Genomic DNA, 15,285 nt, shown 5'->3' on the forward strand with positions numbered 1-15,285 from the left:
ATACATTTTTAAAATGCCTTAAAATATTACCAAAGCAGTACAAACATATTATATCATGTACTTATTTAGTGTGTTTTGGGAACTGCATCAGTGCAATGTGTTCTATTTATTCTATACATGCTAGTTATTATCATATTAGTACATAAAGTCATAAATTATAAATCCATTGCATTTAGTAAATAAAGGCTTTCATTCAGATAGTTGCATTTATAACAAAGTTAATGCGACTGGGATTTTTTTCCTGTTTTGCAATTGTGAATGCAAGACAACCTATCATGCCTTGTGAAGGAAAATGCAGAGAATAACTGAAAAATTCAGACAGTGGGTAGAGGTACTCAAAGAGGAAGAGTAGGGTAAAAGGTGCAGTTCTACAGAAATCATGACTATGTTGCAAATACTGCTTTAAAAATCATTGCTCAATTACATATTTATATTTTGATTGCTGTTGTAAATATTACTTGAATAGCTTTTAGTGGAGAGCTTCCATTTGATAATCATTGGTTCACAGAACAACAGACTGTAAAGCTGTCAGGGAAGTTTTAAACTTCCTATCAAAGTGTTTTGAAGTATTGAGTTACCTTTGAATACCCCATTGGTATATGCAAATGTAACACTCATAAGAAGATGCTATTTTTTCTTTGCAGGTGTTTAACAGTCCTGAGCCTCCATCTAAGACTGCCGCACCGGAAGAGTTTATTCGTATGACCAAAGGAATCACAATGGCTACAGCAAAAGCAGTGGCTGCTGGAAATTCTTGCCGCCAGGAAGATATCATAGCTACAGCTAACCTTAGTCGCAGGGCTATCGCTGACATGCTTCGCTCTTGTAAGGTAATGCATATAATGGAACAAATTACATGTTGACATAGTCTAGCCCAGTATTATAAAGAGAAGTAAGGATTATAGAGTGTGAAGCATGGACAGAAGTATCTAAATATAAATAAAGATCCATTATAAATATTGTGAAAACAATGAATGACTGATTTTTTTGTTATTAAAGTTAAATCCAGACATGTTGACATGGACACTGAAGAGAACTATGATGTAAGAGTAGATAAGTTGATTAATATTAAATCATTTCATTTTGTTAAAAATACTGTTAGATTTAATTTACTATTTCACAGTATACCTATCTTATACCAAATAAAAAAACAGTAAAAAGAACTCCTCCTGTCCCCTCCAGATAACCTTGCAAAATCAAAAATAGGCATTTGAATTAATCACGATTTGTAGGCGCTGTGTGTTGATGGCTTAGATTGATTTGAGTAGGGTGACTTTGTAGCCCTCCCTCCAGCTTTGAAAGACAGACCTATAAAAATATGTGGAGGTTAAATCCTGTGTTAATCCCATGTTACATCTGAGTCAATAACTAAAAAAGTCCAAGGTTAGATGATATACATGTTACATCGTTTTCCCTCTTTAAATACTATCTAAGTGGAAAAAGCTCCAGGCAACAGCTGTTAAACTGTACAATAGCCTGAGGGAGCCTTTTTAAAGCAAAATAGAATCCTGTTGACTAAACAGACTGATAGATTGATGACCTAGATGTTATTTGCACTTTATTGTAGGTAATGTCTTTATTGTGTTCACAGCTGGTTAAATGAAGCAGTAAAAGTGTGAGAGGCTAACAACATATTCACACTCAGCAGACTGATAGCAAAATTGCCTTCCTGAAAATGTGTATCATTTTATTGTTTTGTATCCTCTGCAGCAAGCAGCCTATCATCCTGAAGTACAGAGAGATGTGCAAACACGAGCTGTTCGATACGGAAAGGAGTGCACTGTTGGATACTTGGGATTGTTGGAACATGTGCTTGTTGTAAGTATCTGATTGCTATAGCTGGTTCACAAAATATGTTCATTTGTGTATTCTATCAATAGTGCAGAAAACAATCTCACTGTAAAAAAATGAATTTTTCTGAAATTGGTTTTGCAGTATTTAATGCAGAAATATTATTGTTCTGCTTTGGAAAAATCCCTTGTTGATCCCATTTTAAGAAAAAATAAATGAAATCCCCATCTCCCTGTTGAAAGGTTTCCTTTTTAAATATTTCATGTTGTGTTGCAAAAGATATGCCAGACTGTTTCCCTGGAAGGTTACAGGGTCACGGATTTTCATTCAAACCAGTCTGCCAAGTCTTTCTGCCAATGGAGCATATGATTTAATAAGACTGCTTGTTGTGCATGTTAATAATGTAGATTTTCCTTCTAAGAACATCATAGACTGGAATAGAATAGTATGTATTAGTCTTTCATTTTTTTCTGTTTTTATTTCTTTTTGAATATCTTATGGAAATACATCATTATTCATGAACATGCAGGTACAAATGTGATGATGTTTATGGATGTGGCTCCCGGTTAATTACATCTCTTTGTTAGTTAATGACTCGCTAAAAGAAGCCAGTGAAAAGTAAACAAAGCGACTGATAGTTTTAAACCTTAAACATGACCTACTTGTTTTTTGTTCAGCCTCCCATTTAATCAAGAAACTGAAATTATTGAACAGTCTGAAGCAGTCAAACCCATTGTTTTACCTAGAATGTTTGCTCTGTTGGCCATAACATATTTTATCTTTGTCTACTGGTAACAATAAACATATATGCCAGCTCTAGGCTTTTATTACATTTCCTGGAAGCTGTAAATGTACTGTAGCAGAATTGGGTTCCATGTCAGAGTTTCATGAGAGTTTCAAAAGTACAAAATTCATTTAAAACCTATACTTTTAAAGAGTCTGCCATTTAAAGAAAAAATAAATGAAAAATCAGAGTATAGCATGAACATATCCATTATTCAAGGATTCTGTAGAGGATTTAATGAAAAAGATTAAATCTAACTAATCTTTCTCTCAGAGTAAATGCATCATGTATATGTAGAAAATAAGAATATGTAATTATTATTTGGTTATTGTACAAATTAATGTTTTTAAATATGTAAATTCATATAAACACACTCTGCAAAGTCAATATGTTAAAAGGTCTCAAAGTTTATCCAGGATGTACACTTCCTCATTGTTAAGTGCAGTTTGCAGTTAAGTGAGAAAATGAACTACTGTGGCATATGGAGGCAAGTCGCCTACGTTATTCTTGTAAAGTTACTTTAGTGATATCGGAGGCTTGTTAGACACAGTAGCAGTAAAGCAAAAAAATGGCAACATGCTGAGATATGTAAAAGAAAAGAAAAAAAGCCCAAGTTATATTAATGTATTAATTCTCTTACAGAATTCAAGAACAACTCCTCTTTAAAAATACCAAAGTCTGAAAAACATTTTTTCCCAGAGTTTGGGGTTTTAAATGTTTGTTAATTAATGGTTTTATGTACGCCCAAGCAAATAAACAGAAAAAAGTATGCAAGCAATTCAGCTAATTATAAAATTTGTTTTAAATCTCTTTTTAATTCTGTGTCTGAATCACTAGAGGAACATGAAATTATTTGCAGTTGACTGAATGGTGGGTTTAATGATCAATTAAATGTATAGGGTCCAGATCTAATTATGCAATTTTAATTACACTATAACTTAAGTTTATTGCATAGAAAATCACCCGAAAAATCCCGGACCATCGAGAAGTGTGCGAACTGACCACATGAAGAATCGCCTTCATGCCGAACTGGAATCGTCCCCTCATAAATCAGTTATCCAGATGATCTAGATCTGCATAATTAGCTCTGGACCACCCTGTACTTTGACTTAATACTGTTCTGTTTTGGTGCTTGATATCATGTTGTGTTTTTTTTTCTTTTTAATTTAAATTTATCCCTATGTTCGTTGTGATACAGCCACTAAGTAGGAAGAACAATGATGTAGTAAGTGTCAGAAATAACTGCATGGAAGTATTTAATCTGCAGTGTCTTTTTAGATACATTTTTTTCCACTCGGATACTTTAAAAATGATTGCTTCCTGTAAAGCTACAGGATTCCCAATAAAAGCAGCACTGCTTGGATTTTTTTTTATTGTGCATGAGTTTTGCCAGCTTTGGGAGTCTTGTGTAACTTACTATTGTATGACTTTTTGGTGCTTAATTTCACATATCTGTGTGCTGCTTTTAGCAACATTTAGGAAATTGAAAATATAGAATATGTTTAGAATGTGTGATCAAAATTTTACAGAATGCAAGTTGTTTGAATTTGCAGTGTCACTAATCTGAAAGATGCTTTTGTTTGTATGTAATTCTTTGTAGTAAAAAACGGAAGCAAAGTATTTTTAGTCCGAAAATTATGAATTCTCTTTTGTACAAAGATGACTGACAGCAAGTTTCTCAAACTCCAAAACATAAAGTTTTAATTCAATGTTGTACTATATCAGTGAAATTTTAATTTCTGCACTTTTTAATGGCCCATGATTGTTGATTTATAGTTGATACAGCTGGGGTATCGGGAGTCCCAGTTAGAATAAGCCTTGCGGCGAGTATAAATAAAGCTCATACACTATAAATACAGTTGTTATAAATTTGAGAAGTCCATGTTTTTCTCTGTCAGTTGTATGTGGGGTGTTCCACAGAGGAAAATAAAATGATTTCTATGTCGTCCAAGTGGATAAACAGTGAATGCAGTTTGCAAAGGCATTTTGTTTGTTAATTTAATGAATACATGTTTGTTAATTATGAGATTGCTACCTCCTCGTTTTTTTTTTACTAACAGTTAATTACATTTTCAAATGCACCTAACAAACCACAGGTGGTACTTCTAGTGTTACAAATATTAAATATATTTTGAATTATACTACTTATATTGCAGTTTGTCAGGATCCAGTCTGCAGTGTTAATATAAGATTTAATATATGCTTAAGCTTGCTATAAATTCTGTATCTTGTTCTACTCTATTTTTCAATTTTCATGTAACATATTTACTTAATTTACACTGGAACCAGAAATGTTTCAAACACCACAGAAACTAGAGGTGGCTTAAATGAACTATCTTCATGCATTATAGAAAGCCTTTCTAGAATGGAAAGCTAATCTCCTGCTTCTTGCGCTCGTACTGAGAGTCTGTCAAACAAATATAATGGAGAACAGAGGTAATAGAGAGCCACTATTAACTGAGCTATAGTGCTGACTAGTGTGTACTACTTGCCAAATAACAGGTGTACCTTGTAACTGAAACCCATTGCAGTAATGAGAATCCCTAAGACCTCCTTAAGGTGGTTTGAATGTACCACTCCTTCCTTCAACCTAATTTACATAGTAATAATAAAATAGTAATAAAAAGTAACCTGGGGCTGGTCTGACTATCCAACAGGCTATAATGTAAAACTTGAAGACACAAACCCACCATTTTTTTTAATAATCAGGGAATTATGAATACTATTCGACTCCTTTCCAAATGTGTCTGCACTCGGTTTCATGAAGGTGTGAATGCTTTATTATAAAACCTGAATTTGACAAACATGACAGTACTTTACTGTACATTATATAATAATTAAAATGCATGGTCATATATATTGTGTTAAAAGTGACTTCATTTGAGAAGCCTGTTTTGATTACTTGGTCTTTAAGTTACATTTTATTTTACTTTTCAGATACTTCAAAAGCCTTCTCATGACTTGAAGCAGCAGTTAGCTGCTTATTCCAAACGGGTGGCAGGGTCCGTCACAGAGCTCATCCAGGCAGCTGAAGCCATGAAAGGTAAATATGAGCCTATACTCTGTGAGGAGCTAAATATATTAAAATAAATTGAATTAAAGTAAACTTTTAGGATTTGAAGAACCTAAAAGGATTCCAAACTGACAAGCAGTATGTGATTAAGTTTAGTGAGAAGAAATTACCTGCAGCAGAGACCAGGAATGATATCCTATGTTTTTGAGGTTTACATTTTTAAGTTTATCCTAAGTTCTCCTAACATATATAACTTATTACAAAATAGGAGAAACAGTGTACAGTTAGTATTTTTCCACTGCACGCTCTCTCATTGCATATTTCTACAGTGAACACTATTCAGAAGCACTTTACAAGTGCAGAACTGTGGCACAATTGTTAATTTTCATCTGAAGCACAGAAAGGTTATTGGATTCCATTTAAATCACAAGTAGGAAAAAAATGGCAGTCTTGCAGTTTTCCAGTACTCCAGCCACTCTGCTGGACTGCCCTTACATGACACATGCTAAGCTTACTTTTATACTGGTCTTTTGTTATTCAGGTACAGAATGGGTGGATCCAGAAGACCCCACAGTTATTGCTGAAAATGAATTGCTAGGAGCTGCTGCTGCTATTGAAGCAGCAGCCAAGAAACTGGAGCAGCTTAAGCCAAGAGCCAAACCCAAGGTAGATTTATTTGGTTCACTTCTTCATACTGTATCTACTGTATCTACAGAGCTAAGCTAAGTCCTTCCATTAAATTGTAAAGAACCTTTGACATACGATGATTTCTCTAATAAATGGTAAACTAGATCTTAAATTTTATAATATATTCCCATTTGCATATATTTTGACATTTTCCAGTGTCTTGTAATTTAAAATTCAGTCAATTATGTATTACTTTGGTTTTGAAAACCACTGTGATCAGAATTATATATTATACCATTTAACGTGCAAAGTTAATTCACACATTTAGTTATATTTTGTGCCCTGATTATAAAAACATATATTTCTTTTCTTGTTTCACAGCAAGCAGATGAAAGCCTGAACTTTGAGGAACAGATTTTAGAGGCTGCAAAATCAATTGCTGCAGCAACAAGCGCTTTAGTAAAAGCAGCCTCTGCTGCACAAAGAGAATTAGTGGCCCAAGGAAAGGTACAAATAGGTTTTACAAACATCCTCTGTATTTGTCATGCCTTTATTGTAACCCTCAAGTCACCACCTCCACACCTTGTCATTATCTTCTAGGTTGGTGCTATTCCAGCAAACGCAGTGGATGATGGACAGTGGTCTCAGGGTCTCATTTCAGCTGTAAGTTGTTTTTTTTTTTGTTTTTTTTTTAATCATTATATTTCTAAAGGATACATTGGTGTATACATTTGTGTTTACTTGTGGTAAGTATTAAGAAGTTATACACTTATGTGATTTGTTCACAGCTCAAAACGTTTGAATATATTGTTGTGTCAACCATCAAAATTCTGCTTATAGCTGTCTGTCTTCCTTGCTCACACACTTCCTAGATTTTTTCCCTTTATAGTCTTTAGGCGAAGAATCAACACCTGCTTCATGACTTACCTAAATCTTTGAATGGTTTAATGTCGGCAGTTAAAAGCACTATTTAAGAATAAGTGTCAAATTCTTTGGATTTTTTTTCGGGTTTGGTAGAAAAATGTCTGAAGGAGATAATATGAGGATTACATGTTGAAATGTTGGGGGGATGATGGGAAAATTAGATGAAAGAAGTGCTAAACTGCAGGAGAGCAGATATGAGGAGACAAAGTGTAAAGGTAAATTAAAGGTGTCTGAATGGTTTGAGGTACAAGTTTAACTGACAGGGAACAAGTGATGGCAAAGATGAATTTGATGTGTTTGGTGGAGGCAACAAGTGTGAATGAGCTTGATGTAGTTATTAGGTAGTTGGTGGTAAATGACTGAATATATTTTCAGCATATGTCCCACAACGGTAGAAGGAACTAATAGAAACATACAGTAGGTTTTGGGTCAGGTTGATGAGGGTGATGTCTGTGCCTTGTGGGAGGAGACTGCACTTGGCAGCAATTTGAATGGGCATGTTAGGGTGAGTAATGATGATTATGAGGGAGTTCATGGGGACTTTAGCTTCAGTATAAGCAATGTTGAGGATGAGAGGATTCTGGAGTTGGTAATGCAATGAAAGTGGTTTTGTGCAACACCATGTTTAAAAACAACAACATGGTGACCTTGAATCTGGTGATGTAAGGAGTGTGACAGGAGGTAATAGACACATGCTGAAAAATTAGAATTTGATCTATGGAGAAGGTTCTGTTTTACAACATTATTTTGTTTTGGGAGGTCTTTTACTAAGTGGGCATAGAGAAAAGTAAGAGAAGTATGTAGGTGGAGTGAAAAGTACAGTGTGAGAAATACATTTTCTGAGACACTGGTAGCTAGACCAAGTGAGGTTTCAGAAGCAGGAGGTGTGAATGTCAAGTTTTCGACAAAAAAAAAAACCAGGTTGAAAACAACAGAAAAAATCTGTTGTTGGACAGTGGGATAACAGAGACACACACAAGGACATGGAGGCAGACTGTGCTTATGTAGAGATGCTTTGAGGAGAACAAGATGCTCTAAGGAGTGGTAGAAAATAATAATCTATAAGAAAATGCTAGAAAATCAGTAGTGAAAATACAAGAACCCACATGTTAGGTACAGAATGAGGAAGGAAAGATAAATGTGTTTTGGATCATGAAAGAAAAGGAGGAGAGAATATAGTTTTTGAGAAATGATAGTAATGAAATCAAAGATTCCTGGAAGAAGTATATGGAGAAATGATTTAATAAGGAAAAAGAATGGAGTAATGAAGTTTGTTGTTGGCAAACACAAACCATTTCAAATTAGGAAGTCATAAAGAAGCTAAAGGGAAGTAACACAGTGGGCCCACCAGGAGTGGTGTTGGAAATTTTAAAGGCATTAGAGGGTCTTGACGTTCTAGAACAACATTTATTTATACAGCACATTTTCACACAACAGTGCAGCTCAAAGTGCTTTACAAGATAACAAAGTGAAAGTTACAAGAAAAAAATAAACAGTTATGTTTAGGCAAATATATTAAAGAATATGTAACAACAAAACAAGGTGTAAGGTCAAATGGCTGGGAGGACAGAAATAACAAAAAAAAAACTTGAGAATAAGCAAAATCTCCAGGGCTTCCAAGGCCAAAAGACCACCAGTCCCCACTGGGCATTCTACCTAACATAAATGTTCCTAAATCAGTCCTCTTAGAAAAGAAAAGATAACAAATCAAGCTTTTGGAGCATGTAATTAGGTTGTTCAGGGAGTTCTCGAGGGAAAATTATTGAAAGTAGTTTGGTTTCATTCTTCACTCAGGAAAAGATGCAACCTTTATTAACAGTCAGATATAAGAAAATCATCAGGCAAGAGGAAGGAAGCTGCATTATGCATCTACAGATCTAGAGGTGGTGTTTTGCTACATGCTGTTAGAGATGGTGAGCTGTATGGATGAATAGCTAGTATCTGTATTTATGTCAAGGTATGAAGAAGCCTGAACATGGTCAGGGCTACAGATGGAGATAGTGAGTGTTTTGAGGTAAAGGTGCAGTGAAGATACACTCAAAAGAGAATCCCAAGTGTATTGCTTTTACAATAGTGATGGAAGTCGTGATCAGACAAGTACATTGATTGCCATTAGAGCTCTTATATGGCAAAAAACAAAGAGGAATTGAACAGGAATTTATTGAATTAGAAAGCTATTTTAGATATGGTTTCATGCCAAGAAAGACCACCACAGATGCAATGTTTGCTCTGAGGTTGTTGATGGAAAAGTTTAGAGAAGGCCAGAAGGAGTTGCATTGCGTCTTTGTGGACCTGGAGAAAGCATATGACAGGGTGCCTCAAGAGGAGCTGTGGTATTGTATGAGTAAGTCGGGAGCAGCAGAGAAGTACGTAAGAGTTGTACAGGATATGTACGAGGGAAGTGTGCCCGTGGTGAGGTCTGCGGTAGGAGTGACAGATGCATTCAAGGTGGAGGTGGGATTACATCAGGGATCGGCTCTGAGCCCTTTGTTATTTGCAATGGTGATGGACAGGTTGAAAGACGAGATTAGACAGGAGTCCCTGTGGACCATGATGTTTGCTGATGACATTGTGATCTGTAGAAATAGTAGGGAACAGGTTGAGGAGACCCTGGAGAGGTGGAGATATGCTCTAGAGAGGATAGGAATGAAGGTCAGTAGGAACAAAACAGAATACATGTGTGTAAATGAGAGGGAGGGCAGTGGAATGGTGAGGATGCAGGGAGTAGAGGTGGCGAAGGTGGATGAGTTTAATAAAAGTACAGAGTAATGGGGATTGTGGAAGAGAGGTGAAGCAGAGAGTGCAAGCAGGGTGGAATTGGTGGAGAAGAGTGTCAGGAGTGATTTGTGACAGACAGATATCAGTAAGAGTGAAAGGGAAGGTCTATAGGACAATAGTGAGACCAGCTATGTTATATGGGTTGGAGACGATGGCACTGATCAGAAAGCAGTTGACAGAGATGGAGGTGGCACAGTTAAAGATGCTAAGATTTGCATTGGGTGTGACAAGGATGGACAGGATTAGAAATGAGGACGTTAGAGGGTCAGCTCAAGTTGGATGGTTGGGAGCCAAAATCAGAGAGGCGAGATTGTGTTGGTTTCAACATGTGCAGAGGAGAGATGCTGAGTATATTGGGAGAAGGATGATAAAGATAGAGCTCCCAGGTAAGAGGAAGGCCTAAGAGAAGGTTTATGGATGTGGTGAGAGAGGACATGCAGGTGATGGATGTAACAGAACAAGATACAGAGAACAGAAAGATATGGAAGAAGATGATCCGCTGTGGCGACCCCTAATGGGAGCAGCCAAAAGAAGAAAGTTATTTTAGAAGTGAAAGGCCTCAAAATATAGTAAAACCCTGATTATCCAAGGTAATGTGGACTGATGCTACCTCAGATAAATCAGAGGGCCGCTATAGTAGCAATGCTATGCAGAGAAGGTGGGAGATGACAAAGAGAGATCTGCTGAGGTGACCAGGGATGTGTACCACTCACAGTGATCAGAGACGGGCTCTGTGCGGCTGATGGATGTAGGTCTCCATCTAGCTCACTCGGCAAAGATCTATCCTCTGATCCAGTGAATGTGGGGTTGTGGTTTACACAAGCACTTCAACGCAGCCCTTTGAAATGTATGAACAATAAAAAAAACTTTAGTGACTGAAACAGTAGAGTATGTGTACATGGCCAATGCTACCAATACACTGACAATAGCTGAGGAGTGCAGTTAGGAGAAGTGAGTGAGTCACGCCTGCAGTAACCAGCTTCTTGACCACTTGCTCAGTACAGCTGAGATTAAAAGTATGGTATTTACCTGCTTGGTACAGTATCCAGGGCAAATCTTTTATGAATTATAAGAAAAGCAGTGTATTACACTTACAGGTTCACCTTGGATATTGCTGAACCTCAGTAAGTCAGGGTGTGGATAATCGGGATTCTACTCTAAATGTAATAAAGAACAAGATGACAGTTGGAGACTAGACATCGAAGGGTTGGTGCGTGCCTATATACTTTATGTGCAGAGGAGATGTTGGGAGAAACTCAATCCAATATACAGGTTATTGTAAGTGGGTGCATAAAAGATGTACTGGTGTGGAAGGTAGTCTGCTTTCTTCGTAGAAAGTTTGTGAGATGGGTGCAGGATGCTAATGTGGTAAGTGTAAATTTAGAGACTGACATTTTTGTTGTGGAGAAAGTAGAGAATTTCTGCTGCTTATCTGATTTGTTGAGAGCAGACAGAGTAGGGCCATGACAATGGTAGTGAGGGAGCAAAGTACATGGAAGGAAATCCAGGACTTGTACCATATTTTGACTTCTAAAGGAGCATCAAGCATTGAAGGGAAAAGGTTCATGAACCTGTGTAAGGAGTAGTATGCTCTGTGAGAGTGAGGTGTGGCCAATGAAGGTTGAACTTGAAAACTTGTAGAGGCAATTGGTGTTGTGCTGAGAAGAAATACACTAAGGTATTGCACCAAGATGGAGGTAGACAGGTTGAAGCCTAAAATAACTCATGGTCAGAGGTGGCATCGTAGGATATGAAAAGAATGGGTCTCGCCCAAAAAGATGACCAGGGTCCTGGTGAGTGTTAGAAAAAGACTTAGGAGGCAGCTGACCAGCCTTGGTAAACTGTTGATCATAATGTCAAATTGTATATGTCATAAGTGTCTATCTTGGATCCAGGACAGATGACAGCTTGTGAGTAGGACATTTTTGATAAAGAGTTTCCTGAATGGAAGGATGCCAAGACACTTCGATATGGCACTTGTTCGCAAATTAAATTTGCTGTCTTACTTTGACATTTTCTTTTTTGTTGGAAGCCTTAGGTATACTGTACACTGCAGTATGTGTGAGGGCATTTTTGTTGTATTCGTCATTGTAGCTCTTTGAAAGTGAAAGTAAATTATAGCTTCAATGAATACAGTTCCATACATTAAAAACAACATCAGACAAGTGTACAAACAATATGTATGAAAAAAACACTTGAACAGGTAGATTAAGGGGTAGTTTGTTCATCATAAAGCCATTTAAAAGTCTTTCACAATGCCAACTTCAAGTTTTAATAGTACTGAACAGTTTGCAAAAATACAAGAACAGGAAAGGTGACTGTGGAGGATGGCTGACTTTCCTGATGATCCTGCTTCCCTTCCTAGGGCAGTAGGTGCTTGTCTTGAAAGGAAGGCATCAGTAATATTGTGTGCAGACTTTCTTGCCCTCTTTACCAAGCTCTTACAGCGCCAGTGAGAATGGACTCCATGAATAAATTGAGACTTACAGGGTTTCTTCAGACATCTGAGCATATCAAGGCATTGATGCACTAGCTTCACAATTTGCACACTGGAGGTCAAGTCCTTTCAGTATGGACATTGGACTCCTCCAAGGGAGTGTCCTCTTATGTAGCCTCATGAGGTTGTGGTGGCTGGAATGAGAATCAGTACTTCAATATCTTAAGGTCGTGATCCTCTCCTAACAGAATAGCATACAAACTGTTGCAACAGCAGTTTTGTGGATGCTGTAGTTTGATGTACCCTTTAGGTACAGAATTACAATCCCCACTTTTGTGCAATTGTCTGCATCTTAAGCAGTGTAAAAGAAACAGTGGCCACATCTGTCCAGCCATACAGCCGTTAAGAGTCATGATTCTGAAGAACAAAAAAATAAAGCCTCTGCAGCACTTTACCTTTTCTGGTTTTTTATAATGAAAAAAACACTAAAGGGAAAAAACATACTACAGGCCTGAATTGAAGAAATTCATGTATAAAGTACAGGGTAGTTACCGTTTATAGCAGGCGATTTTCTGCCTTGCTGTGTTCAGAGACTTGCAAGTAATGCTATCAAGAATCTGTACTAGTTACTGGTTGTTACCTTTAATTGTTAATATTAATTTCTAATTTCAAATTTAAATGAGCGTGACTCAAATGAACTGCTTTTTTCTCTGCAGGCTCGAATGGTTGCTGCAGCCACAAACAATCTTTGTGAAGCAGCTAACTCTGCTGTGCAAGGTCACGCAAGTGAAGAGAAACTTATTTCCTCAGCTAAACAGGTGGCAGCATCAACAGCTCAACTTCTGGTAGCTTGCAAAGTGAAGGCTGACCAAGATTCTGAGGCAATGAAGAGACTACAGGTATGGAAAATTGCATATTTGTGGAACGTCCTCAGGACAACACTGTCATGTATATTAACATACTGTACTGAACTTCATAGTTAGTTATATATTACTCCTGTGTGGTGCCCTTGTCCAGGATTGATTCATGCCGTTATGTCTGATGTTAGCACATGCGCTGGCTCTGAGAACTTTTAAAAACTGGCTCGTGCCATTTCAGTAAAATATGTTTGGACACTACTGTTTGTTTTTATCAAGCAGTGTATCTTTATTTTATAAAAACCTCTTTTACAGAGTTTGGTATTAACAATGTACTAGACAAACTCATACATGGATACAATAACCTGTTTACTAGAATGAGTACATAAAATAGAAATTAATATAGAAATGATTTACTTTGTGTAGTCCCTCATTTACCAGCCAATATTTTATTCTGTTTATGCATATTAAGTATTCTTTTAATAGTATTTATTTTGATGTACTGTATGTATTTAGATACTACAATTTAAAGCAATAGCACCAGACCAGAGTGTATGAAACTTTTTTGTTAATATCAGTACATGAATACAGAGAAGGTAAATCACAAATAAAATAAAGGAAATCCAATATTTGTCTAAATAACCCAATCGTCACCGTAAGCTTACCACTTGTCCGTACTTTCACATTAGAGCCTCATGCCATATCCATTCATTCTTATATTGTATTGCTCCTCTTAAGTGATGTGTTCCTAGGTGAGCCTCACTTGTATACTGGGATACGTGAACTCTTCTTTTAAATGTACATGAGCTTAATAAGAATGCACTAGTCAGTAAGGTACTGTTGGCACTCAGCTGTTTTTATGCATAATTGATCAATTAGTTTATACCTTGACATTGTAATCATAAAAAAGCATGTAAGTGGATAGTAAGCCAGGCTGAAATGTCATTATTTTACAAGTGTCCGTTGATTTGGCAGTATTGTAGAAAATTAAAGAAATGCAGCAGCTGTTTTACTGTAAATAAAGTTTGTCATCGTCTCATCTCACCACTTACTCTGGCTTGATAAAACGTACACAAGGATTATGTACAACATTTTGAGAACTACAAGCAATCAACAGTCTCAGACATCAGTACTGCAAAGAAACCAAAAGTGTAACTGCTATATGCAAAAAGATCAAAACTTGACAAGATAGTGGGATATCTGGAACATTTTGATTGCTTTACACGTTATTACTACTTTTAAAGTATGGTGCATGTAATTACCATTAATGTATGAATCAAGTTCTTATGTGGATTCCAGGATGAACAGCCTCTGGTAGGCTACAACTATGGTGGTAATGAAAGTTGGGAAGTCATCTGTAACTTTGGAATTAATGTTGGGTCTAAAAGCCTGGCTGGTCAGAACCTAAGCTCAACACACTGTCTTAATAATTCATCCCTTCATGCTGTCACCCACTACAACTGGTGGAATATCTATCTATCATTAAAAAAAAAAAAAAAAGATCACTATTTCAACGCCTGACTTTAGGGAATTCAAGACCATCAACACTACACTACTCTAAAAAAGAGAATTATATTCACGTGAAAGAGTACATTTGGAATACATTATTTTACATGGTTTTGGTTTTATCATTTATATTGTGCTGTAAGCCACATGTTGATTTTTAAATATCTAATAAAGCTAAACAAACTGGCGCTCTGCCTGTCCGAGATGAAGAGAATGACTTATTTTTAAATAAGAATGAAAGGTTTTTTTTTTCCTACTAAAAGCATTTATTCTATAAGACTTAAGATATACCACAGACAGGCACGCCATAAGGTGTTACTGTAATAAGTTTGCTTTTTCATTTTTATATTGTCAAAGAAGTAACCTATTCATGCTTAACACTGTATATGCCAGCTAATGAGAGGCCCTTATTCTGCAGTCCACTGAAGTGATTTTGTTTTACAGTGTGTTTGATGCTGAACATTAAATAGTCTTACCTGTTCTGCACTTAATGCAGATTTTTAAATGCATATAAATAGTATAATAATTTACTATTAGAATCAGATATGGCAAAAAAACTAACAGTAAA

General features: G+C 36.5%; 1 protein-coding gene across 5 annotated transcripts in view; it reads left to right on the forward strand.

Annotated features, from left to right (window-relative positions):
- The window catches only part of tln1 (talin 1), a 178,761-nt gene that overhangs the window by 155,252 nt on the left and 8,224 nt on the right, over nucleotides 1–15,285 (forward strand). For 3 of the 5 annotated variants that reach the window (XM_039759572.1, XM_039759576.1, XM_039759573.1), the window contains 8 exons: nucleotides 645–830; nucleotides 1,711–1,818; nucleotides 3,774–3,800; nucleotides 5,513–5,618; nucleotides 6,130–6,254; nucleotides 6,597–6,722; nucleotides 6,816–6,878; nucleotides 13,071–13,253. In XM_039759572.1, the coding sequence (XP_039615506.1) occupies nucleotides 645–830; nucleotides 1,711–1,818; nucleotides 3,774–3,800; nucleotides 5,513–5,618; nucleotides 6,130–6,254; nucleotides 6,597–6,722; nucleotides 6,816–6,878; nucleotides 13,071–13,253 (924 nt within the window). The remainder of the gene's footprint in view (nucleotides 1–644; nucleotides 831–1,710; nucleotides 1,819–3,773; nucleotides 3,801–5,512; nucleotides 5,619–6,129; nucleotides 6,255–6,596; nucleotides 6,723–6,815; nucleotides 6,879–13,070; nucleotides 13,254–15,285) is intronic. The other 2 variants (XM_039759574.1, XM_039759577.1) reach the window with 1 other exon arrangement.

The sequence above is a fragment of the Polypterus senegalus genome, chromosome 7 (assembly GCF_016835505.1).
Source record: "Polypterus senegalus isolate Bchr_013 chromosome 7, ASM1683550v1, whole genome shotgun sequence".
Classification (NCBI taxonomy): domain Eukaryota; kingdom Metazoa; phylum Chordata; class Cladistia; order Polypteriformes; family Polypteridae; genus Polypterus; species Polypterus senegalus.